At 38.2% G+C, this 23,888-nt stretch overlaps 1 protein-coding gene across 11 annotated transcripts in view; it reads left to right on the top strand.

Moving 5' to 3' along the window:
* Nucleotides 1–23,888, top strand: part of LDB2 (LIM domain binding 2) — a 374,702-nt gene that overhangs the window by 317,552 nt on the left and 33,262 nt on the right. For all 11 annotated transcript variants that reach the window (XM_040064762.1, XM_040064764.1, XM_040064759.1 and 8 more), the window contains 3 exons: nt 4,348–4,520; nt 9,860–9,982; nt 11,556–11,639. In XM_040064762.1, the coding sequence (XP_039920696.1) occupies nt 4,348–4,520; nt 9,860–9,982; nt 11,556–11,639 (380 nt within the window). The remainder of the gene's footprint in view (nt 1–4,347; nt 4,521–9,859; nt 9,983–11,555; nt 11,640–23,888) is intronic.

Below are 23,888 nucleotides of genomic sequence, written 5' to 3'. Positions count from 1 at the left end.
AAAATTTCCAAGGTCTTCCTTCCCAGGAACATAGCTCAGTGGAGCATCCACATGCCAACTACATAGAGTAACTAGATGTTTTGCGGGTCAGGATATTTTGCTATGTGGAATAATTGTCATTTCCATTACGAAACCCACAGGGAAGGCTCAGCCAGTGGTGCATGCAAGGGCAGGAAACCCTTTCTTCTACAGTGCTGGCAGATGTGCCTGGGATCCAGGTGGCCTTAAGAAAGAAGGAACTTGACCTGAATGTAGAGGAAAGAAGAGGGAAGAAGAAGGGGAAAAAAAGGAGGGTAAAATTCAGGACTAGATGCCATTGATATGATAGAGGAGAGAGAAATAGTAATTGGGAGATGAAAGGAGAAGATGGAGTATGATTGAGTAAGGGAGGGTTGGAAGTCAATGAGAAAAATACAAGAAATGGGGATATGTTTGGTTGGGTGAGGGGACACAGAGGAAAGAGGTCCTCTCGACTGGTCTCTGGCTGATGAGAAGCTGAAGGAAGGAAAGATGGGATTAATTTGGAGAAAGAATCTGCTGTTACAAGGAGACAGAGTGGGAAAAAGTGCAGAGCGAGAATTTGGTGGGGATGACCCACAAAATCGAGATCCAGAAGGAGTTCTTAGGCTCCTAAGGAGGGGTGGCTGGGACAAGCAGATGTGGAAGCCTGTCTGGGTAGGAAGGGCAGTGAAAAAGTGTGTGTGAAGTTGGCATTTTGGGCAGCATGGAGGAGAATAAGGAAACTGAGACTAAATAACCAGGCCTTCTTAATCAAGAGGAATGAAAAAGTTATGTAGATTTAGGGTAGGTTATTGAGTTTCCTTGAGCTAAAGAAAAAGAGGCATCATTTGAGGAGGGGGAGAAGAAAAGGAGATACTGGGAGTTGAACAGTGAGCTTGGAAGATAAGCAAGCAACCATAAGCTGAGAAAACAGATAATTGGACCATGGGGTTAGGTGAGCAAAAAGACTGGAGAAAGAGTGAAGCTCTGACATTAAGAAAGGAAATTCCAAGAACTTCTCCACACTCAAACTGCTTCTGCAAATGCTCAGCTCAGAGCTCCTGTGGCTAAGATCTGTGTGCCAGCTCTGAAGGCTCCATGTGATGCTCCTTTAAGGAAGTGTGGTATGGTAAGGAAGAGCCCTAAAAAAACATGCACAGACACACATTCTTGAACATGTGTTCTGTGGACTAAAATCCAAACTCTAAAAGATGAAAGAATTGCAATTGCAGTAGCACAAAAAACTTCATTCAGCCCCACTGGTGCAATTGGATGTGCTATTAGACTATACTTTCCATTATTGCTGTGACTGTCACTGGGGAATTGCAAACCCAAGATCAGGCTGGCATACAGCTTGCTCTGTGCTCTGCAAGGGTGAGTTCATTTCACTGGCATAAGGATGGCTGGACCACATCCTGAAGTGGCCACAAGTATCCAGTTGTTCCATAATTCTGCCTTCAGTTATTTGGGGTCCTCCTAGAAATTATCCTGCAACCTCTAGTAGAAGATACAGGCTGTTGCTGAAATGTTATTGACATGTACACCGGCAGGACCGGGTGGAGTGTGTACATCCACATGCGAGTACGTCCATCTACTGCAAGTAGGGAAGTAGAAGCACCATTGCCATGTTCTCATTCTTTTTTCCAGGAAAGAATTGTATGTATGCCTGCAGCAGAGTAGGGGGTGCACACACATATGTGCTCGCATACTCATCTACACAATGATGTCTTGGAAGAGAAAAATTCAAGGAATAGTCCTTTGCAATAAAAAGTGCGCTTAGTTTGGGATGATCTCCAGGACTCATAAGAGTTATTCCACAGCCTTTTGTTCGTGAAAATTCTGTGCAAAAACCCCTTGTTACTGCTGTAGAGTTTCATGTTTATCCTAAAAATTAAATGATCTTTTTAAGCCATTGAGTGCTTCGGGAAGGGAACCAAAACCTTGAACCTGCTTCTGTCTTTCATGGCAAAGCAAAATAGTGAGCTGAGGAGAGGTCTGCCCATTAACAGGTTTCCATTACTGTTTCTTCTGGAGCTGAATATTTAGCTATAAACATTTACGCTGGATATTTGCATCAGTTGTTTTCAGTTTTGCAGACTGACAGGGTCTGCACATGCATCTGTCATGGAAAATGTGGTTCCATGGAGCACATCCTTGTGTGCACCTCTATTCCTCTTCATCCCTTTGGTCTCCCACTCTGTTCTTAACAGTAGCATATCCCTGTGGCAAACACAGATAACACTTACCAGGAAATAATTTTTATTAAAAATGCTTACTAGTAATAAGAATAAATTATTTATTGTATTTCTAGCCTTCTTTAATGTGTTGTAGCTGTAAATACAGGGCAAAAAGCAAACACCACATGACCATGCTACTTTGGGAACAGTCTATCAACTGCAGTTAAATAGTTTCAAGATATTTATGCAGTGCCTAAGTCACGTGAATAGAGGTTTATCACAATCAGTAGGAATGCTGGATTTTCATATCACCCATTTGCTGCTTAAGATGATTAGCAGGAAATTTAATTTGCACTAATTAGCCTTAGGGGAGCAAGAAATTAACTTGATAGGAAAACTCCACTTTTTTTACTGTATGCCACACCAACATGAAGAAATTTGAGTTAAACCATTAATTAAATCCTATGCTAATATGCTGGACTTCAGTTTTTCTAAATTAAATTATAAGACTGTAAAAAATTATTATATGCATGATTAGTGGTTGAGGTTTTTTAGGACCTACAGTTGTACAGCAGTCTTTCAGTGTATTCACTGAATTGTCAGCCACTTCCAGAGAGTGTGGTATATTTTTATACATTAAACTACACTGATATGTAATATTACAACAAAAGCTTTAACAAGTCCTAGTTTCCTATATTTGCATATTTTCATTATACAATATGCATTATGACTGCCTATACAATATTCCACCTTGCAGTGCACAGAACAAAAACAGAATTCACAGAACTACTGTGAAAATTCCTTATTTTTGAATTTGCAACACCGATTTGCAAATGCATTTTTAGGTTCAGGAGCCTTTGTTCATATGCTGGCAAAATTTCTATGAAAATACTTTTTTCAGAAATCACTCTCAAAAGTATACAGCAAATGAGTGAGGCATGAGTCACCACAGAGCCCTAACAGACAAATTAGAATTAGGAACTAATAAACTCTAATCTTGCCTGTGGATGGTGACTTTTCTACCTCATTCTTCCGAGAGACCGTTTAGATTGCTTGGTTTCCCCTGTAAAATGGAGGCAATTTTTATGTATCCACCAGTCAAAATTGCTGTGAATTGATTAATACTTGCAAAGCAATGAGTCATTTGGTATGGAAGTATCCATCTATTATAAACTGAAATGTTCTCTTACACAAGGCTTGTGGTTACACTCAAATTTATCTATAAAGAAGGAGATGGAAAGCATCAGTTGCATATGAGATAATTGCCTTTGATGTCAGTGCTGCTGCTGGTTTGTGCATCTGAAGCACACTCAGAAGCTCGCTCTCACTACTACATTTTTGGAATTAGACCTTGTAAAACTTTCCTGACACTACTACTGAAGTGAGAGATGTGACTTCAGTGAGAGTTTTGCCTGACTAAATAATTCTGACTTGGGTACCTTCAGTCTACAGTTTGGGGTTTAAGTGGTGCAAGTAAGGGAGTTCAGGTGTCTGCTCAGACTTTCTAGCCTATGGCATAAATACTGTTGTAAAAGAGACCGCAGATAGATCTGTGGGTAGTCATTTATTGTATAACATTCTAGTTTTCCATTCTCATGGCCTCCTTCAATCCCCAGTGTTCTGATTTCTCTGTAGTAGCTCTCCTGTTAAATCAAGAGTGCATGTGCATGTATGGGTGGGTGTATATATAGATATATATGTGCCCACACACAAGAAAACATATATGTGTACACAACTCCCTTTTATATAAGTGCTTTGCTTTTTTTGGGTGTAGAAGTATATTTCTGTCAATACTCACCATTTGTATTTATACACTTATGGGTAATATTCAGCTTTCAGTAGTAATTGACATCATGTGGGTTTTTGTGTAATAATTACTTTGGGACAAAAAACCTTGCAGATGGTTTCAAGAGTGACTCTAACTTGCCATCAATTTAAAAAGATTAAATATGATGAGCCCACTCCCTCTGAATGGAATCAGCCATTTTCATTGATTTCAGTGGGAGTAGGCACAACTTTGTCTCTACAAAAGGGAGAGAACATGTATTATATTCATTAAATGAAAGTTTGATTTCATTGCACTTAAAATTATTCATGTGCTGTTAGCAAATGGTTTGAGCTTTTATAACCTAGAGCATTTGCTGAATTCTGCTTTGTATTTTCCTCACAGCAATTGGAAGAACCCTCATTCCTCGTTATTTTAGCACTGTCTTTGAAGGAGGTGTAACAGACCTGTATTACATTCTCAAGCACTCAAAAGAGTCATACCACAACTCATCCATCACAGTGGACTGTGATCAATGCACCATGGTCACTCAGCATGGAAAACCCATGTTTACCAAGGTAACAGGGAAGACTCAATAAAGCATGTTGTTGGTTTTTGGTTTTCTTTTTCTTTTTTAGTATGTATAAGGATGAGAAATATTGGCTGTTGAATTTTTCTGGTAGAGTGAGATTATTTCTAATACTGAAAACCCTTGGAGCCATTTAATTACTGTTGTCTATATTCATTATGTGGCTGGAAGATTCTGTGGGTATCTCCTGTAATTCTCCCAGAAAGATTGCAAGAGAAGCACATAATGCCAGGTTGCCAGAAGTATCAGTTTTATGTGAATTAAATTTAGCCTGCCCATCTTTTTTTTTCTGTTTGATTTTAAAACAACAATGAGATTTCACATTGCTGGTACCTACCATTTGGGATGGTATGCATTACATTCGATACTTACCTACTACAAGGACTATAAATCTCTAGGAAAATACTGATTTAATACAGTAGGATGCCAGTCCGAAAGGCAATGAAGTCAGTGGAAGAAGTCAATTAATTGAAACACGCTCTGGATCAAACAGTTAGTGAATATTCAATAATTGTAATTGATAGTTAATTATCTTCATGCATAGGGCACATCTAGCCCTGTAATTACTGTGGGTGCCATATATGTAGATAAAAAAGCAGTACTAAAAGGGTTAAAAATACAAATTAAAATAAAAAAATTCTTATATGAAAAAAATTCAGTAAACTTGTTTCAAAATGGAAGTGAAAACATTTTAATACATTAATAGTAAATAATGATAACAGGCAGTACTGATTTTCCATCTTGTACATGTTCATCTGTAACTTTTACATAAAGAAAACAAAAGGAGAAGGGGCAGCAGGAGAAGGTAGCTAATCTGTGTTGCCCTTGATCTGCAGGACCATGGAGGATTTAATTTTAAGTCACTGACTATTGACAGCGTCATGACCAGGGTTACGTCGCATGTATGGGAGTCCCATCCCTCTGCAGGTCCTGCTCTGCCCTCCCCCCTGGGGCTGGGGCTCAGAGGGAGAAGCAGCTGCTGGTGTGTCCTGGTGACCCAAGACATGTGAGCCCACTCTGGCTCCTGTGGCTTACACAGACACAGATAGACAGAGAAGAGACCAGATATTCCTGTTAGCACCTCTTTACCCCTTCACTGCTCGTGAGGAGCTGTGAGTCCTGGCCATGTGCAGATGTGCCAAAGTTACACAGTAGCTGCTTCATTGCTGAGCTCCCTGAAGCGATTTCTCTGTCATTTCCCTTTGTGATAGCTTTAATGCAATAGCAAATAAATGGGGGTTGGGTTTTTTTGTTGTTGTTTGTGGGGTTTTTTGGTGGGTTTGTTTGTTTGTTTGTTTGTTTGTTTTGTGTTTTTTTGGGGGGTGCTTGTTTTGTTTTGTTTTTGGTTGGTTGGTTGGTTGGTTGGTTGGTTTTGGTTTTGGTTTTTGGGGGTTTTTTTTTGTTTGTTTTTTGGGTTTTTTTAACCAGTAAATACAGAAAGCGTTTCTCAATTCAATTAGATTATTTTACTTATCATGGCAGCACATGGCAGTGTTGTTATTTGGGAAAGGAGGTTAGCATCCAGCAAGTCAAAGATGGATGAATCGTATGGACTGGGCTGGGCGTCCACCTCATGTGAGGGGGCCACTGTTGGCTCCTGTGGCACTGTCCTGTTGTGTGCAGTGGCTCTCTCTGTCTGCTGCAGCCCTGGCAGTGCACAGCTTGCTTCAGCTTTGACATTTCTCTGACAGATTCCAGTATAAATCTCTGTGTAGAAAAGTTCAGGTGGGGATGAGATTTGGATTCTAGGAGAAAAATCAGGACCGTTTAATGCCTGCATGTTTAAAATATGACTTGCTAGTAAGAGCAAATCTGAAATAAAACACAGTAGCTGGTGGAATAGGGGAGAAGAAATATTTTCTCTGTAATAAGTCAGAGCTGAATGTTGCCTCACCTTCCTTTAACTGCCTAATTTAACTTCTAGCAGAGATACCAAGGGCAGATCTTGTACCCAAAAGTAAACTTGTACTCTAACAGCATTGGTGATGGAACAAAGCAGACCTCCCATAACAAGCACCACTGCAATGGGCTGTGTAGTTCCTTGGATCGTATCTGAATTTGACCCAGTGAAACTATCAAGTTGGGAGGCGGGAGATGGTTAATGCAAAAATACAAACTCTTTCAGTTTCACAAGTGAATTCTAACCTTCAAATTCACTAACTTCTAATATAACAAACTGAAACACTTTTCATTATGTATTGAATCAAGAATCCACAGAATCAAGAAACTAATGTATTTTATTCATTTCAACATTTTACTAGTTAGAGTAACTCATTGCATATAAAAGTATTGGATGAATATATAAAATGGCATTTCCAATTCTTTTGAAACAGATATGGCCAGAAAATGCCTAGCAGTAAAAATATGAATAGTCCAGCTTGTCTTTAGAGGCTAAGAAGTCCTTGTGAAATGTCACATGCTTTTTTTTTTTTTTTTTTTTTTTTTTTTAATCAAGGTATACATAAATAGTATAAAGAAATTATAATAGTTCATTGGCATAAATAAAATGTTGTAAAATACTGAAGCCAAGACCACTATGTTTTGGTGTTGGTTTTTTTTTTACCTGGTAGATGCTCCACTTTTTTCTTCAGGCAGACAAAAGTTTTTGGAGTCCTCCTAAGTCTCTGTTTTCACTGTGTTTACTCCAACTCTGGCACCCTCACTGTATGAGTAGGCAAATTGTTTTTCTACAGTTATCAATGCTTATGTTTCCTAGTGGAAGGGCAGAGGTGGGCATTGCCTTCACCACTAGAGCCGTGAGCGCCCCATGTACTCACTACTCACGTCCTTCTCCCAGGTGTGCAGCCATCAGCTGGATTTTATTGGGGAAGCCCTTGAAACTCAGCAATTTGAATCTCTACTAATAATATCAGGCATTGCCCAGATTTGTATAAGCTTTAGGTTTCTTTTAAAGTGACAAGTCATGTTTGAGAAATGGTAGTTCATAGAGGGGGAACACTTTTAAAGATGCCAGGTGTTAGGAGAATGAGATTGTGAGCAAGAAGGCACAGGACCAAAGCTGGTTTTCATAGGCACAAGCAGTTGAAATTCCTGCAATTAATAAGTGCAGTGAAGGGGTTAAAAAGCTATTGGTTAGTTTGAGAAATGTTCTTTTTTAGTTTTTTCCTGGCCTAGTCTAGAGCAAGCACGTGATACACTGAATGCCTGCCAGCCTCTTTCTTGTTGATCCTCCGGAGACCATCTGTGCTGGGGGCATTGATTAGAGTGTGTCTGCTGGGATTACATCTTTTCTGTTGCCATGCCAACTAATCAGCTGATTTTGGTTACCACAGAAACAAAATGTCAGAGCTCACAGTACGGTAACATGAATTCAGCACAACAGAAAATGTTTTCTTAATTGGAGACCCTTTTGATTTTTTGGGTTCTATATAAAAGGCAGCTTTCAGGGGAAAAAAATAGTCCTTTTAAAATAAGAACTGTGCCAATTTTATTGATTAAAAGCAATGTGTAAAATTCTACTTTACATAAGGAAATTAAATTCCTTTATAAGATGTATAAATTTTTACCACTGTAATATGAGGAATGTGTTTAAGTTTTTCTATTAACATTTGTTAATGCCAGTGCCTAAAATCCGCTAAGAGCTTTGGTGGTGTGAACTTAAAAAAAGAAACATTTGCAAAACCACAGGTATTATTATAAAAAAAAAAAAATTTTAAACCTGAAATATTTTCACGTTAACTGATCAGTAACCAGGATCTTTGGCCTCGACACTGTAACGTTAATACAAAATATTTTTTTCTCTGTGGTTCCTTATGTGTGTTCATGGTACTATGTAATTTCTCATCATGGTGCAGATGATGTGAAAATCAAAGGTGAAACATAACATAAATGTTATAACACATTGTAATAACACATTAAATATCTGAAGGCATCACTAAGGTGTGTTGAAAAGGGCAGATGAGAACCTGTTGCAAGGTTCTCCTTCACAGTTCTACAGGAGTTTGTCTATATATTATGCCTTTTTAAATTACCTAGGTGTTTTTGCAGAAACAATGAAGAAAAACTGTAAGAATGTTAAGAGAACTGTTAACCAGAGCAGCCACACATTGACCAAGTGTGAGCTGGCCGCGTCTGATTTGGAGCTTTTAAAAAGGCTCAACAGACTCAGATGAATCTGGGATGGTTATTTTTCAATCAGATACTAGCTGTATTAAAATTAATATGCAGAAACCCTTCCTTTTGAAAGCCGTTACCCCCTGCTTCCACAATATCTCTGTAACCTGCAAGTGCAAGTTTACTATGAACAGGGATTGTAAGTCTAAATATACAATTAAAAATCAACAGTGATAGTTAACTTTCAAATCAGACATAATTTTCAATACTCCACAGTACCCTCAGTCAAGATAACCACATAAAACTGTGGAGAGTTATTTAAAAGTCCCCAGTAATTTATTTTGGTTTTGGTCTTTATAGGTAATATCCACTTGCTGCATTTATTCCTCCTATATTTTCTGTCCTTTCTTAGACAAGATTCCTCACAAAGCTGTGTGAGCCACTTTCTGTGGAAGTAGCTCCCTTGTCCTGGCTCTTCTCTGCTCTCTTCACTCTCAAACCTCTGATCAAGGCAACTCATAGAGCCCTATGGCAAGCACCCATCTGGCTTTCCTAGGAAGGGGGGGATTAAAAAAATTAGATTAGAGGGAAAAAAAAAAAAATAAAAAAACCCATCCAAAAAAATCCACCAAAAAACCCAAACCACAAAAACAAAACAAACAACCCCTCCCCCGCCAAAAAAAAACATACTCATCAGGAGAAAATGCTTGGAAAAGAATAAAAAAAAGAAAAAGAAAAAAGAAAAAACTTATGAAAAATGATGAAAAAAACCCCAGGTTTGGCCACGGGCATTCAGGGCACTGCCTACTCCAACTGGACATGAGAGGAATGTTTATATGCCAAGCTAGAGCAAGTCTAAAACATGTTGGGAATGACTGGTTCAGCAACTTGCCATCAAGTGCACTCAGTTGCACCACAGTCACCTCCACTGCGAGCTTCAGTCATTAATTAGCAGTAGCAAACTGTGAGGAAAAGAGAATTGATGCAATAAATAAGATTTAGCACACAATATTCTATGTTTGTAAAATGCTATAAAATCTATAACATTATAAGTTACTGTCTCTGAGGTAAGGCCTATTGAAGTAATTTTCCCACAATCATTTTTTCTCCCCAAGAGGATGAAAAACAATTAATCTAGCAGAGATAAACAATAGAATACTGCTCTGATATTTTTGAATGTTGTTTAGTCAATGATACAATACCAATGAAAAGAAAATTCCTGGGAATTTATTTCATGCATTTTATGTATTCTAGGTATGCACAGAAGGACGTCTTATCTTGGAGTTTACTTTTGATGATCTTATGAGAATAAAAACATGGCACTTTACTATTAGACAATACAGAGAATTAGTCCCACGCAGCATTCTAGCCATGCATGTAAGTAATCCTTCATTCATTTGACCTAATGCAAAGAGATGAGATTAGGTTTATGAAGAACTCCGGCAAATTTCACACCCAAGGCAATTAACTATAAATATTTTGGTTTGACTGCAACTACGACTATTCACAAGTTCTTTCATCACTCCCTTGTTTCTCAGTGCTCTATTATTGCCACTGTTGCTATGTTTTCGTTCTATTTTAGCATGCAATTTTCTTTTTTATCCCACTTGGTGGTCTGTATGGTTTGGGGCCAAAATATCTTCTTATGTACCTGAACTACGCCAAAGTCTGTGAACTTTCATCCTAGGTACCAGTGATAAGTTTTAAATGAAGCAAACTGATGTTACCCTTGCATAGACAGAAATAAGAAATTGCCATATATTCACTTAGAAACTTTTACAATTTTAATCCAGACCTTCTTTTTGTTCCATATTTCACGACTTTCTTTTGTTATTGAATGAAAACGCACACAATGAAACATTGAAGTATTAAATATTCTACAAGTTCAAGTCAAAATATAATAAGGTAAATTTTAGAGAAACAAAGAACATACTTTTATTGACACTTTCATTTCTTCACCATAGACCCATTTCTACTAGTAGCACCCCAATATACAAAATCAGTTGCAGGACTATGGCTTTCTAAAGGGTAAGAACACAGACACAAAGATGTTCCTGTATTTTGATGTCAAATTAGTTAGATATCCGCAGATAAAGATCTATTCATGGTGAGGAATTTTATATAACTTAAGCTGTGCTATTACAAGCCTGAAGAAAACACCTTTGAAAACCCACCCCACCATTTTTGTCCAAGGATTATCTGATATCTTGGGGGACTGATCAACTGAGGTCTTCAGCAGTATCCCATTAAGGGACAATGAGGATGGCCATGATCGACATTATGTATTTAGGGGGCTGCTAAATTCAGAGTGGAAGCAGGTTAGACAGCAACAGGCAGTTATTAATTTTGTTAATGAGACTGATCTCATTTTAAAGAGGAGGCTGGTCTCACAGGTAAAGCTCCTGGCCAGGGTTAAGGAAGGACTATACTTGCATTTTTCCCCATTTAATTCTGGGAAAATAACTTAGATCAGAAGGGTTCTCCAGACTGTGCATAATGTCATATATTTGATGAGGTCTTTCTGCTGTAACTTCCTACCCACAAAAAGAAAATGATACATTTTTTATCCCTGCCTTTTTCTGTCTAGTCTCCTGGGACTCACAACCAACAAATAGAAGGCTCAAAGTGTACTGCAGTCCCTCAGAAGCTCTTTGGTGGGGCCTTGCTTGCTTGCACAACCAGACCTCTTAGGTCTGTCTTTTGAATGGATGGTCAGGGAGCAAAGGAACAGACTGGAAAACAGTCTTTAGTCTGCTCCAATTTCATAAAGCTTTACATTTTCCTAATCATATGGAACTCTAGCTTATTACATACATTTAGCATCAGTGTGTAATTTTTCCATAGCAGTGGCACTGCTTTTCAGGGAACCCTCCCTACATTCCATTAAGCACAGAGAAAAAATACCCCAATGAAAAGCAAAGTGAAAATTCTTTTTTCCTTTGTTGTTTAGGCACAAGACCCTCAGGTGCTGGAGCAGCTGTCCAAAAACATCACTCGAATGGGTCTGACAAACTTCACCCTCAACTACCTCAGGGTAAGCATACCATAGCTGATGATTTTTGTGAGTATTTTTTTTAAAGGTACTGTTGGCTTTGAGTCAAGGTAATGAGAGCAGAGCTTATGTTGATCAGGTAAGAAATTGACCTAACCCTTAATGAGGGCTGAGGAAAAACAAAGACACTGTAGTAGAGATGTAGCTGATAACAATGGGCTATTAAAAAGGCTAAGAATTTTATAATTCACTCCAAGCCTTTTGTGAGTAGCCCCTCCTTTTAACATTCTTTCTTCTCAGTTTTGAGTAATGCCTTTATTTTATTTGTAAGCACTAAATTCCCAGTATTTTTTCCTCTCCGTTCCACCGTGCCTGAGAAAATGGCAGCTAACTCTTATTAGAAGCAGCCTGTCTTCTCCAGCTTTTCAACATTGCCACCTCTCCCAGGCAGAGGCAGGGCTGAGGGAAAGCTCAGCTCCAGCCCTGTTTGCAGCAGTCCCTCAAAGCAGTCCTCACTTCACATGCCTTTGGGAGCCTGAGCTTCCTCCTTAGCCTTGCACCGAATCGAGTGTGGTTTTTACAATTAAATAATGCATTAGTTCCCATTGCTTTTTGACCCTTAAAGTGCATTCAAAGTTTAGATGTTTATTTTTATTTTCCCTGGTGTAGGCTTACAATACATGTACAGAAGTACAGATCTGTAGAGTTCATATTTCAAGCTTAAAATTCAGATTTTTCCCATTTCTAGGTGTGCCATCAGTGGATAAAATGAGGCAAATTGCTCAATGATACACCAAGCTAACTTGGCCAGGACTATCTGGTTTTATTATATTTAATTTTATGAGTAATTATTCAAGGTACTTTTTTAAGGTAACACCAACACTAGAAAACGCAGTTATTTTCAGCCTAATGTGGAGCTGTACCTAAGTGTATAATTTAGCTGTACTTCATTCAGTCCTATGAACCTGGTAATACCTTCCCTATGGGAGGAGAGGGTCCTGTTCCCAGAGTGTTTTGAACTCCAAGGGAGATAGTGTGCAGGACCGAGATCTCTCTCAGTGTATCCCTACAGTTTATAGATAGCCTGCAGTTGTACTTACTCTCCCAATAGCATAAGCCATTGCTGACTGTTGCTTATGTGGTGTTAATATAAAAATTATTGCTCAAATTACAGCCTGAGTTGTGCAGGGCAGGTCCGGTTAATTGTAACTGAACGAAGAATATGGCATAAAACCTCAGAGGAATAATACATTGCATTAGGATTTTTCCATGTGTAAATGTAAGATTAACGTGTCTGTGTAATGCACATTGTATTCTTGTGGTTGGTTTAGTTTATGATTTCGTACAGAGAGCAGCTCTTGTGCTCTGCCAACCCTACAGCCATGCTGCCATTGTTTTGTGGTGGGGCATCCTAGAGCATGTCCTAGAGAAAATCCCACTGGGGATTCCACCTCAGTCACGGCAAGTTTTGCATTACATGTCGTGCATTACATGCTTGTGCCAAACTGGGCAGAAAGTGGCTGACTTAAGTAGGGGATTTCCATGGTTTCTTTGCAGACTGTCCGGTGGCAGCAGGAGGCATTGACCACTTCTGGGGTGTTTGATCCCCTGAGTGTGACGGGACACGGCGTCACACACTTGGGCTGGCCTCAGCAGCCACGGTGCTCTGCAGTCTCTGCAGGTCTCTGAGGGCCAGGTGGAATTCGCAGCACCACCTCTGTCACTGACCCCTTCTGTGTCCTCTGTGGTACAGTCTGTGATTGCTCAAGGTGACAATGCAGGTGACAAAGGCAGGGCTCTGGTTAGGAGGCAGCTGGCATCAGGCACCCATACTGCTCCCTCTGTCAGCATCATAAAAAAAAGTGAGAAAGGAAGAGGGAGAGGGAGGAAAAAACCTCAGAAAAATAAAACTGGGATCAAGATAAGCACTAGGGAGATGAGCAGTGAAGTGGAAGGGGATAAAAAGATAAAGTCTTACTTTTTTTCTTCTTCCAGACTAGTTTTGTTAGCTTAACAGATGACATTAGGTCTCTGGGTGTAAAGCTTCCTCTGGCTCCTGCTGTGGTGATTCCAAGAGGAAATATTTTTTTTCTCAAGCCAATCTTTACATATCTCTTTTTCTTGTGGTGAGGGATTGATCATTCTGCTCCTTTTTTCAGATGTTTGGCTCATCGTGGCAACGTGTATTACACGGTTTATTTCCATTTTGATTTGCTTCTTTTTCAGTTACTTTCCTCTGTTAATTTTAACATGAAAATCTTTTCTGAGCTCATGCACTAAAAATCATGTACTAAAATAATATGGTAAATATATTTAGGTTTAAGGTGTTCTGTTTTGTCAGTTTTTAAGTCAGCATTTTATGATATTTTATTCAGTCTTCCCAGTGTTCAGTAATTAGCACTGTTGCATGATTTTGAATAAGGATCAGAAACTAAGCATAAAAATTATTTTCTTTTTTTTTTTTTCTGCTGCACACAGCAAAGGCTTGTGATACTCATAAGCACAAACTTCACTGATGGGCGGAATTAATCATTTTTATTCTCCAGTGTGCACACAGCAGCAAGCTGTGCTGCAATTTCTCTAAAGGCAGAATTTAAACCTGGATTTCAGATGGTTGTGATATAAAGGCATAGCCTGTGTTTTTTGGGCTTCAGACATCACAGAATGCTAAATCATTGCTAGTCAGGATAATTGCAGTTGCTGGCATGTAAACCTCCGTTCCTGAGTGCCACATGCTTGTAGAGCCACAGCTTTGGATCTGTGCCCTGGTTTGTCTTCATTCACTCCAAGTAAAGCCATCCAGCATAGAAGAACATTGATTTTGTAAATCGTATTTAATACAAACTTAAAATATATCTTCTTGGAACCTGGAAATGAAATGTTTTGTCCTATGTCAATTGCCAAATGGTCTTTCTCTCAGTTTTCTCTGGCTCTGTATAAAACCATAGGCTTCCTTTCTTTCTAGTTACAAGTTTGTTTTGTTCCAGCATAATTGATTACCTCATCAGTGGGGGTCAGCGTACTTTGCTGTAGCTTCTGACTAGGAGTTGAATAGGCTGTCTCAGAAATAATGAGCAAAACCTTGTAGGTTTTAAATTAATATCAAGCTTTTTAAAATGTAATTTCTTATCAAGTCATCAAGTAGTAGATATTACGAAAAATAAGGCCAAGACCTAGTCGCAATCAGTGTAAGTCCAGGAACAAACAGGAATCCTGTACAGAATTTGAAGGTGAAGATAACATTGAGAAGAGCAGTTTCCACCAAGCTACAATAATTTAGTCCCCACATTACCTTATTTTTTTCCAATTTTTTAGTTGCTGAGCAATTTTATCTATATCTTCAATGCATAATGGATTTGAATATACTCTAAAAACAATAGCTCTATACTAGCAGCACTATTCAAAATTTGGAGCTCAGCTATTTTTTGTTGTTATCTATAAAATAATTCCTTCTCTTAAAATTTCTGGCATTATTAAAAAGTCAGCCCCTACTATCAATTAGGTAGGATTACCTGGCCTGAACCTTGAAAGATTGTTGTGTCTTGACCAGCTGGTTTTCAAAATTTGTCTCTGCTTTCTTGCGCTGGCTGGGCTGGAGTGATTTCTTAGAACTCTTCTCCAGATGTATCTGTTGCATCCTCCCCACACTGTGGTCTGCTCTGGTAGCTAGTTTATGGATGTTAATGGAGCTAAATCTGAACCTTCCTCTTGCAAAGTTAGTGTTAGCGTGGCAGAGCGCTCCTGCTCTGCGTCAGGAGAGGTATCGAGGCAGGGGAATGCACAGTCCCATTTCCCCTTACATCCTGTATGACTCTATTAACCAGGGCTTGCTTATCTGAGCCACAAATTATCCAATTTGTTTGTTCTCTATATAAGACAATAACGAGGTGTTACTATTGCTACACAGAGGACAATATTTTCTAAGACCTCACTTTCACTAATTTAGTTCCTTGCTAGACACGTTTGGATTTCTTCTGCTGGGAGGATAATGCGAATTATTTAATGGGCCATAATTTTCTAGAGGCAATACTTACACTCTAATCGAAAACCGTTTGTATGTATACCCATTGTGTACACAAAATTTTCCACATGCAAAATAGACACACATGCAACACTTTCCTTTAATGTGCAGGGAAATTTGATTTTCTAAGTATGGTTTCAAGCATGGGGAAGATATGAGCTGAAAGAATTTTGGAGCTATTTTGCTCCTAATCCATAGCAGTTTGTGGCAGCTATCTGGCCAATATTTTATGGCTGTTGGTGCATCTTCAGTAAAGGAGAAATTTTACATGCATACATGTTAAGGGTGCAAAGTCAGGTGCTTGGGGAAAAAGAAATGCTATATTTATAGTTACATATGCAATATGAACTCATTTCCCTTTGTGAGTTATGTTGTGTCACCATTGTCATCGAACAACATCACCAGGCAGTGCAGGTGGTGTATGGGCTAACTAGCCCTCACTCCGTAGCAAGTGCTCCAGTGCTACTCGTTTTCTTGTAAGGCCTTCCCCAGAATCATTCTGCTGTCCAGGGAAGTGGTAGAGTCACTGTTCCTGGAGGTATTCAAAAGACCTGTGGAGGTGGCACTTAAAGACATAGTTTAGTGGTGGCCTTTCAGTGCAGGGTTAGTGGTTGGACTCAATGATCTTAGAAGTGTTTCCCAACCTGAATCACTCTCTGATTCCATCTCAGCTGCAAACCTTAATGGCTGCATTGCTTCTACCAGCTGTAATTCCAGTACGCACATGTGGCATTAGGGCACATGGATGAGCACTGGGGCAGTCTGAAGGGACAGCTAAGGGCAAGTGGCCTTTCTGAGAAAGCAAGGGTCTGATTTTGCAGAGCACTTGGGATTTCATCTTGCCCCATATACTAACAACAAAACTATTGCTATTGGATGCAGTCTGTTGTCGAAGGCTGGCTATGTATTTGAAAAAGTAGATGGTGTTTCTGGAAACACACTAGTGAAAATTCTTTTTCCCTGACAGAGTATCACAGTGAAGCTTGGCAACAGATTGTTAAAGCAGCGCTGGGCTGCTCTGAACCCTGTCCTTTCTTGTTCTACAGTCTCCTGCTTCTGCCATGTTTCCCTGTCTTCAGTATCTACAAGTGAAGCCCTACACAAAAGAACTTCATTAGCTTTGTGTTGTGCGCTGAATGGGAGGTGCTAGGGAAACAGAGGATGTGTTCAGATGCTGTATCCTACTGGATGTGAATGAGAAGTTCTATTAAGGGTTCTCAACCACTTGTAGGAGGGAGTTTAGATAATTTAATCATTTTGGTGACTTTCATATGAAAGCTGCCAAAATTTTTTAAGAATCCTCTGTGCTGTAGATGGTGAAAGCAGACACAATATTTTGTAGGCTTAATTCCTGTAAATAATGGATTTTTTCAATCTAAACCAATCGATCTTGAGGTAGCTCTCGACAGGAAAATAAAGCCAAAACCAGAGGATTCTCACAGAAGGATTCAGATTACTGTAGCTGGATATCCATAATCTATCTGTGCCAGCTATAATTAGCTGATTCTGCCAAGATTTTCTGGTAATGTAATTTCTTAGCATTTATTTTAGTAACCCTCACAGTGGTTTCTGTTCCTCTCTTTTATGCATCTAACACTTTAGGGATGGTGTTATATGTTACTTTCAGAATAATAAATGAGAAGAAATGTATTTGCAAAAGCTCATACAGTCAAATGTTAGCTTTTCACTTTTTTTAATAAAGACAGAACATCACAGAATCCTTATATCAGGAGTTAATTCATCATAAGCATGAAATATCAGAAAGAACAGGGATGGGAGAATTGCAAAAGATGGAGCAGGTAGAGAATTAAACACCAACTTAGAAATCTTCTAAAACAAAAATGGAATCTGAAGCAATCACTGGATAGGACCTGGATTGGAAAGATAATATTCATATTCTTAGAAATTATACTGGTGTGCTTTTCATCCCTTGATTTCTAAGTATTTTGCTAAAACAAATGGGAAGATTGTGGCACATGAGAAACAAACAAACAAAAAAAAAAGATGGAGCAAACCCAATACCATTAAAAAAAAAAAAAAAAAAAAAAATCAGATGGCTATTTTAAACCAGACTGGAGAGTACAGTGAGCTGGTGCAGTAGTGTCCTCTTCTTCTCCTAATGACTCAGAAACAGACTTTAGTGTCTGCGAATATAAGAAATTTCAGAAGTCAGTGAAAAGTGGCCAGTGGGAACAAAGTACAAGAGACAACAGACATCAGAGTACAAACTGGGATTTCAGCAGAAATGGCAGAATACCAGTATTCTGGAGATGGTATGGCCAGTTTTCACACGAAGAACACTACCAGGCTCATGAGTATCAGTTAAGGAGAAAGACACGTGTTTGAACACAAGCCACTTACTGTGCTCACTGGACATAGGAGATCATATGACCTTTGAAATAAAATTAATGTCTGGACTAATGAGAGTGGAAGGATGATAACCAGCAATGTGAGTCCTTGAAGCATCCATGAGTAAGAAATCAGAATGAAGTTAGATTGGAGCAGTTTAAAATTAAAAATGTCAGAAGGGTAAAAGGGAGAAAATGAAAGACAAAGACAAAGCACTAGTCATATAAAAACAAGCTACAAAATTTGAACTAATACTGTTATTTCAGGAAAGAAAAAAGATGAAGAAAAATCTTCCAAGAACACAGCCACAGGCTCTCTTTTAAGAAGACCAAATTGGACTAGTATGCCGTACAGTCATAAATAATAATAACTATTAATTAAGTTTAGGAATGAGACCTGCAGAGGTACAATTTGTATGAAGACCTGAAAATGCCCAAACCAGCCTCTTGTTCAAAGCAGTGAAAACAGCAAAAATTTTAATTAGTTGTTTAATATTGAATATCCATCAGTATTTGGTATGAATTGTTATGCAGGGAGGAGTGAGCGCTCCAAAGCAGTCAAGAAATAGGCTTTAATGCAAAGCTGGTGGTTCAAAGCTTTGTTCTTGGAAGGAGTTGTTTTAGAACTTGGAATATTTATTGTGGAAAGCTTATGGCAACCCTAAGGTCTGCTAGTCATCTAGAAAGGGAATCCTATAGCCTACCCACTCATGTTTTTAATCTTCATAAAGATAATTTCATGAGTCTGTCTATTGTGATATCACAAGCAACTTGCTGTTATAAACCTGTAAAGTAATTTTCTACACATCGTTAACTTTACTGGTTAGCCTGCTTATCTCCTTCCCTTTGCCTGCCACTCTCTGTGTGGGTAAAACAGCATTACTGTTCATCTATCTCTGTTGGTGAGATCTTCTTTGATGTCTCAAGCTAAAATTTGACTGTTCAACAGGTGGTTTTCCTTGGCTATTGAGTTTGATCCTACTTCTAGGATGTTTCTGAAAAGCCTTTACCTTTCTTGTGTGATACCTTGATCCTTGTGTTTATGGAGGATACCTACCCACTTTGTCACTTTATTCTGTCTATATACTTCCATTTTTTAATCTCTCTATTTTAATATCTCTCCGTAATCTCTCCATTTTCTATTGACACCAGAACCCCTAAATACCAAAATCTGTCCCTAAGTAAAATAGTTGAGACTATTAGTCTCGGTTAGAGACCGGCGCACAGAAAGCTAAATTCGTCTTGCTGTCACCTCCCTTGTACTGGCACACTTTTGGAGCCGGGTCAGATGACTGATCTCATGAAAGAAATAATCTAATCCTTTTCACCTAAATTATGACCATCCTTAATATCTCCCCAAGCGCTACTTGTGCTGCGCAGACAACAGAGCAGCAGTATGGATTCGTGTCAGCTGGCTCCTGTTGAAGCTGGACCTCATCTCCAAATTTGCCAACAATGGAGGAAGATGACAAGAAAGAGATGGGGTATCCTACAGATTAAGTAGGATTCCATAAAGCTGTAAATTTCCCTTTTATTCTTCTGGGTCTGGAACATTATACTGATTGTATCTGACCTATTATTGTTCCACGCTGTTTTAAATGTGTTCATTAGAGTGACCACTGACTTTCAGCTATAGATTTCAGAGTAGACACTTGCTCTGAACAGATTACCATAATTTACAAAACTTGAATTGAAAATAAAATAAGCATGAAGAGAAATGGTTGATTTTTTTCTACTACCTCAGAGTGAAAAAGAAAATTCTATCTGTATACACATATGTGTCTATATAAATGGAACACCCATTCGGGTAAGTATCCTGTGAACCATACTGTTCACTAACTTTGCAATTAATTGTCATCATTCTCCTGCTGGAAAACTTCAGGAAATTTTTTCCTTGCTGTGTGCACAAATATATGAATAGTGTCCATCATGAATGTGTAGATCTGTGCATTCCTTTTGATTTCTAAGCATACCTTCTGTTGATATTAAACGGAATATCAACAGGTGTATCAAATTCATAAATGGAAGCCCATGGTTTTGTTTACCCTGCTTCAGGCAGACCCATGGGATGTAATGTGGATAATTTATAGGCAGTACTAATGAGCAAAAGTGCTGAACCAAACCTGTACTGATGCCCACATAAAGCTTGTGAGCACAGGGGGTCAGAGGACATTGAGACTTGATGGAAGAATTGTGTCATTTCTAGTGCTGCATTCTACATGGCTAGAAAACTGTGCTGTGTTACATATTCCTTCCTACTCCAAATTGCTTCCTTAATCTTGTGCCTTGTTACCTTTTCTACTTTGTGTTGCTGCCTCACAATTACTGATAATAAGGAAGTTTGTTAATCAAGGATCCAGTTCAACATCCATTAGAGTCAATGGGTATATCTTCTTTGATCCAAATATCATCTCATAGTTTTTCATTTGTTTGGAGGTATTTTATGCACATAAAATCCAATTTATTGAAATTAATTTCTCTGTTCCTTTAGGCAGTTTTAGCCATGAAAATGCCATGCTTCATGAACAGCAACAACAAATGGTTATTTTTATTGCTTTTTTGTTTTTCTTTTCATATTTCGGGACAAAAGACAATTAGCTTGATTAACCACAGATTTTAGTTCTTAGGTGAGCCCAAAGGAACAAATATCACTAACTTGGGGATCTGATTTGAAGAAAAACTTTATGCATAGAAAAGAATGGAGGAATACAAAAAAATAGAGCTTTCAAAGCAAGACAGAGAATTTTCTCATTTTATTAATCATTCAGGCAATACTTAGAGCTGATTTAATTAAAGAACTATGCACCATTTCTATCCACGATAAGATGGTTTTACATAAAGTAAGTATGAGTCACTTGAAAAAAACTCCAGAGCTGTATTCCCTAGCTAAGATTTCATAGCATTTCATTTATAAAGCAGGATTGGACTCAGTCATGCTGGGTCAAAACCTTTAAAGAAAACACAAGCAACACCATTTTGTCTAAACAAAATGGTATTGGTGATTAGGCAGAGGTCACAGTACTCTGGAGCAGACCTTGTCTCATTCTGGGACTTTACTAGTCCAGGTTTGCAGTATTACTGCTGCATACCACAATGGAATGTAGGTCCCATGTCTACAAGGGAGCAGAGGTTTCTTTCTAGAGACTTTCCAAACCAAGTAATGAAATATAAAAGGGAATAATCTTGTAACAGTGATATGCAAAGGAAGGAAATAAATTTCCATCTTCTAAACACTACACCAGACTTTTTCAGTGATTAACTTTTGATGAGGTGTATTAGAGCTATGGTATCATTTGAAATATTGTAGTCTATTTAATAGCAAGTCTGTATTTTATAACTATCCCAACATCATGGTGGTATTCTAGTGGATACCTTACTGATTTTCTTTAGCAGTGTGGAGATGACATTTTCAGCCATACAAAGGACAGCATCTCATATATTCTATTGCTAGCTGCTCTTGAACAATGTAATTTTAAAAATTAATTAATTTTACTAAAATAATTGTAGTAAAAAACAGAATATGAAATACAGGTTGCTCTTTATGATAGTTAACAGTGTAAGGAGAGTGACAAATTATTCAAAACAAAATATATATTCTTGAAGTCTTTCAGTGTTATCACCAAATATCATATTCATTATACTTTTTGTTTCTTTTGGACATCTTCTTGGTGTCTAATCGTGCTATGAAGATTATCTGGCCTCTTTATTTCTCAGTTTCTTTGAATTCTTTCCTGTTTAATATAAGGATCGGTTGATTCCTATAGCCTTATTCTAAGATTTAGATTCCCACTCTGGGCCACTTTACAACCTAAGTAAGATTTCTGTTGCTATAATAAATGATAGGAAAAACTTCTGCTTTCAGTCACGCACATATACAAACTGGAATAACATCTTGGAAAGCAGTGAGTTTTCTCCAGACTGATATAAGTGGGTGCAAAGCTTCTCCTGTGGTAGTTACATATTTCATTACTTGTAGAAATACAAGGTACGAACACCATCAGGTTAATCACAGGAGCGAAGAACATGTGGACACTGTCATGGTCTGACCTCCAAGGCTGGCTCCAAAGCCTCTGCTAATTAGCCCAATTCTGCTGAGAACACAGGGCCCAGTTAAGCACTTCTCAAGGCTCTTCTGAGTACAAGCCCTGTTTAAAGGGAAAAGGTTGCTTTCCTTATAGAACAAAAACCCCACCACAGAGGCTTCAAGAACTGTCCTACTTGACTACTAGAGCAGAGATTAGAAATACATGTAGCACGAGGAAACAGCAGAAACAAAATCTACCCACATAAACCAAAGCTCTGTAGCCCCCCCAGGGGACTTGAGAAGGATGCTGTCTATGAAGGGGCTCTTACTTTTCTGCCTACACTGTCCTCCAGCATTTCTCACATCAAATTCTGCTGAAGACCACTTCCTTAAAGTGCAAAGAATACCAGATAAATCATTGAAAGTGTCATAATATAAACCATACTTTTTTAATGCTGATTGGTTTGGAATGATATTTTAGGCTTTTTTCTTGCCTTTTCCTTTAAGTGAAATTAAAGAGGAAAGCAACTCTTTTTGATACCTGCTTTGAAGGCTGTTACTGGTCCTTGATAATTCTACTTTGTGTAAGTAGAAGTTGTGATTGCTTAGTACTTCTCAAGATGGATGTATCATGCCAGCTTTTACCCCTAATTTATATTCTCAAGGGAACCTAAAGGGAGCCTACGTTTTTAGCTTCCAGTGTTTGATTTCATTGTTCAAAGTTTTATTCTTTTTTTTTTTCTTAGTTTCTTTCTGAACAAAAATTAGATTAGAAAGAACTTCAAAGGATATCAGCTGCAAAAGGGTTGTTGATTTCAGTGGAATTATACCAAGTTATAAAAAAAAAAAAATAGGTCAAAATGGGGAAAACATAAAGAAGTATATGCATTTCACATTCTTCAAGCTTGCTTTAACAAAGCTTTTAAAAGGTGATCTGCTTACATTTTGCCCACACTCATTTCTTTTAGATACATAAATGTATGCTTTTCCAAACAATTAATACAGTTTGTCTTTGCTCAGCTTCAGACTAGTAAGGCTGGAATCAAGTTCTTGAAACAGTGTCTGAGATTAGTTATAGAGTTATCATCTGTATGTGTAATCGTGGACGGTGGTGAATACAAAGGTGGAAACAACCATTTGGCATTGCAATCTAGCTTAGAGATGATCTGTGCCTTAGGAATAAGGCAATATGGGCAGATCTCACTAGCTATTTTATTCCTATCTGCAAGAGCTGTTAGAATCATCCATTTAATGACATTCAGCTTTCTGTGTTTTAATAAATAAGGTTGTATGAATGTAGAATATCATAGGAATTGTGATTGTGCAGAAAACACTTTTGATGATTCAACAATTCAACTTCCCACTCAAAAAACTGAAACAAAACCCCAAAGGGGTTAATCTGTGATGAGTTTCGGGTTTTTGCTTATCATACAGATGTTTTTATATGAATATAACATTTTGTGTTTTCCTCAACTTAGTTGGAAAAAAACCCCACCCCTATATTTGTTGGCCATTTTAGGCAGTGTGTTACTGCAGCAATGGGAAAGTCTGGAGAGTGCATCTGTGCTTGGTTATCAGTCTTAAACACCTTGAATAAATAGCATAGCATCAGGAAAACCAGATGACTTCAGCCATCTAAAAATACAAGAAAATGCATTGCCTGCAGCCTTTTGCTACTATTATAAAATAGAAATAATTATGGAGAGGGGAAAAAAGTTCATCCTTGTACATTTACTAAAGTATATGTCCATGTCTTCATTGAAAATGTGTCTGAAAGTTCTAGCATAGTAAAGCCATTTCATATAATGAATTTTGTTATGCCTTCTCATTTTTTGTGGACTCTGAAAATCTAGACCTACCTGGACTCCCATCATCGTAGTATCTGATGGTTTTACATT

The sequence above is a fragment of the Hirundo rustica genome, chromosome 5, assembly GCF_015227805.2.
Source record: "Hirundo rustica isolate bHirRus1 chromosome 5, bHirRus1.pri.v3, whole genome shotgun sequence".
Lineage (NCBI taxonomy): Eukaryota > Metazoa > Chordata > Aves > Passeriformes > Hirundinidae > Hirundo > Hirundo rustica.
Note: the sequence above shows the minus strand (reverse complement) of the source record. Positions and strands in the feature narration are given on the sequence as shown.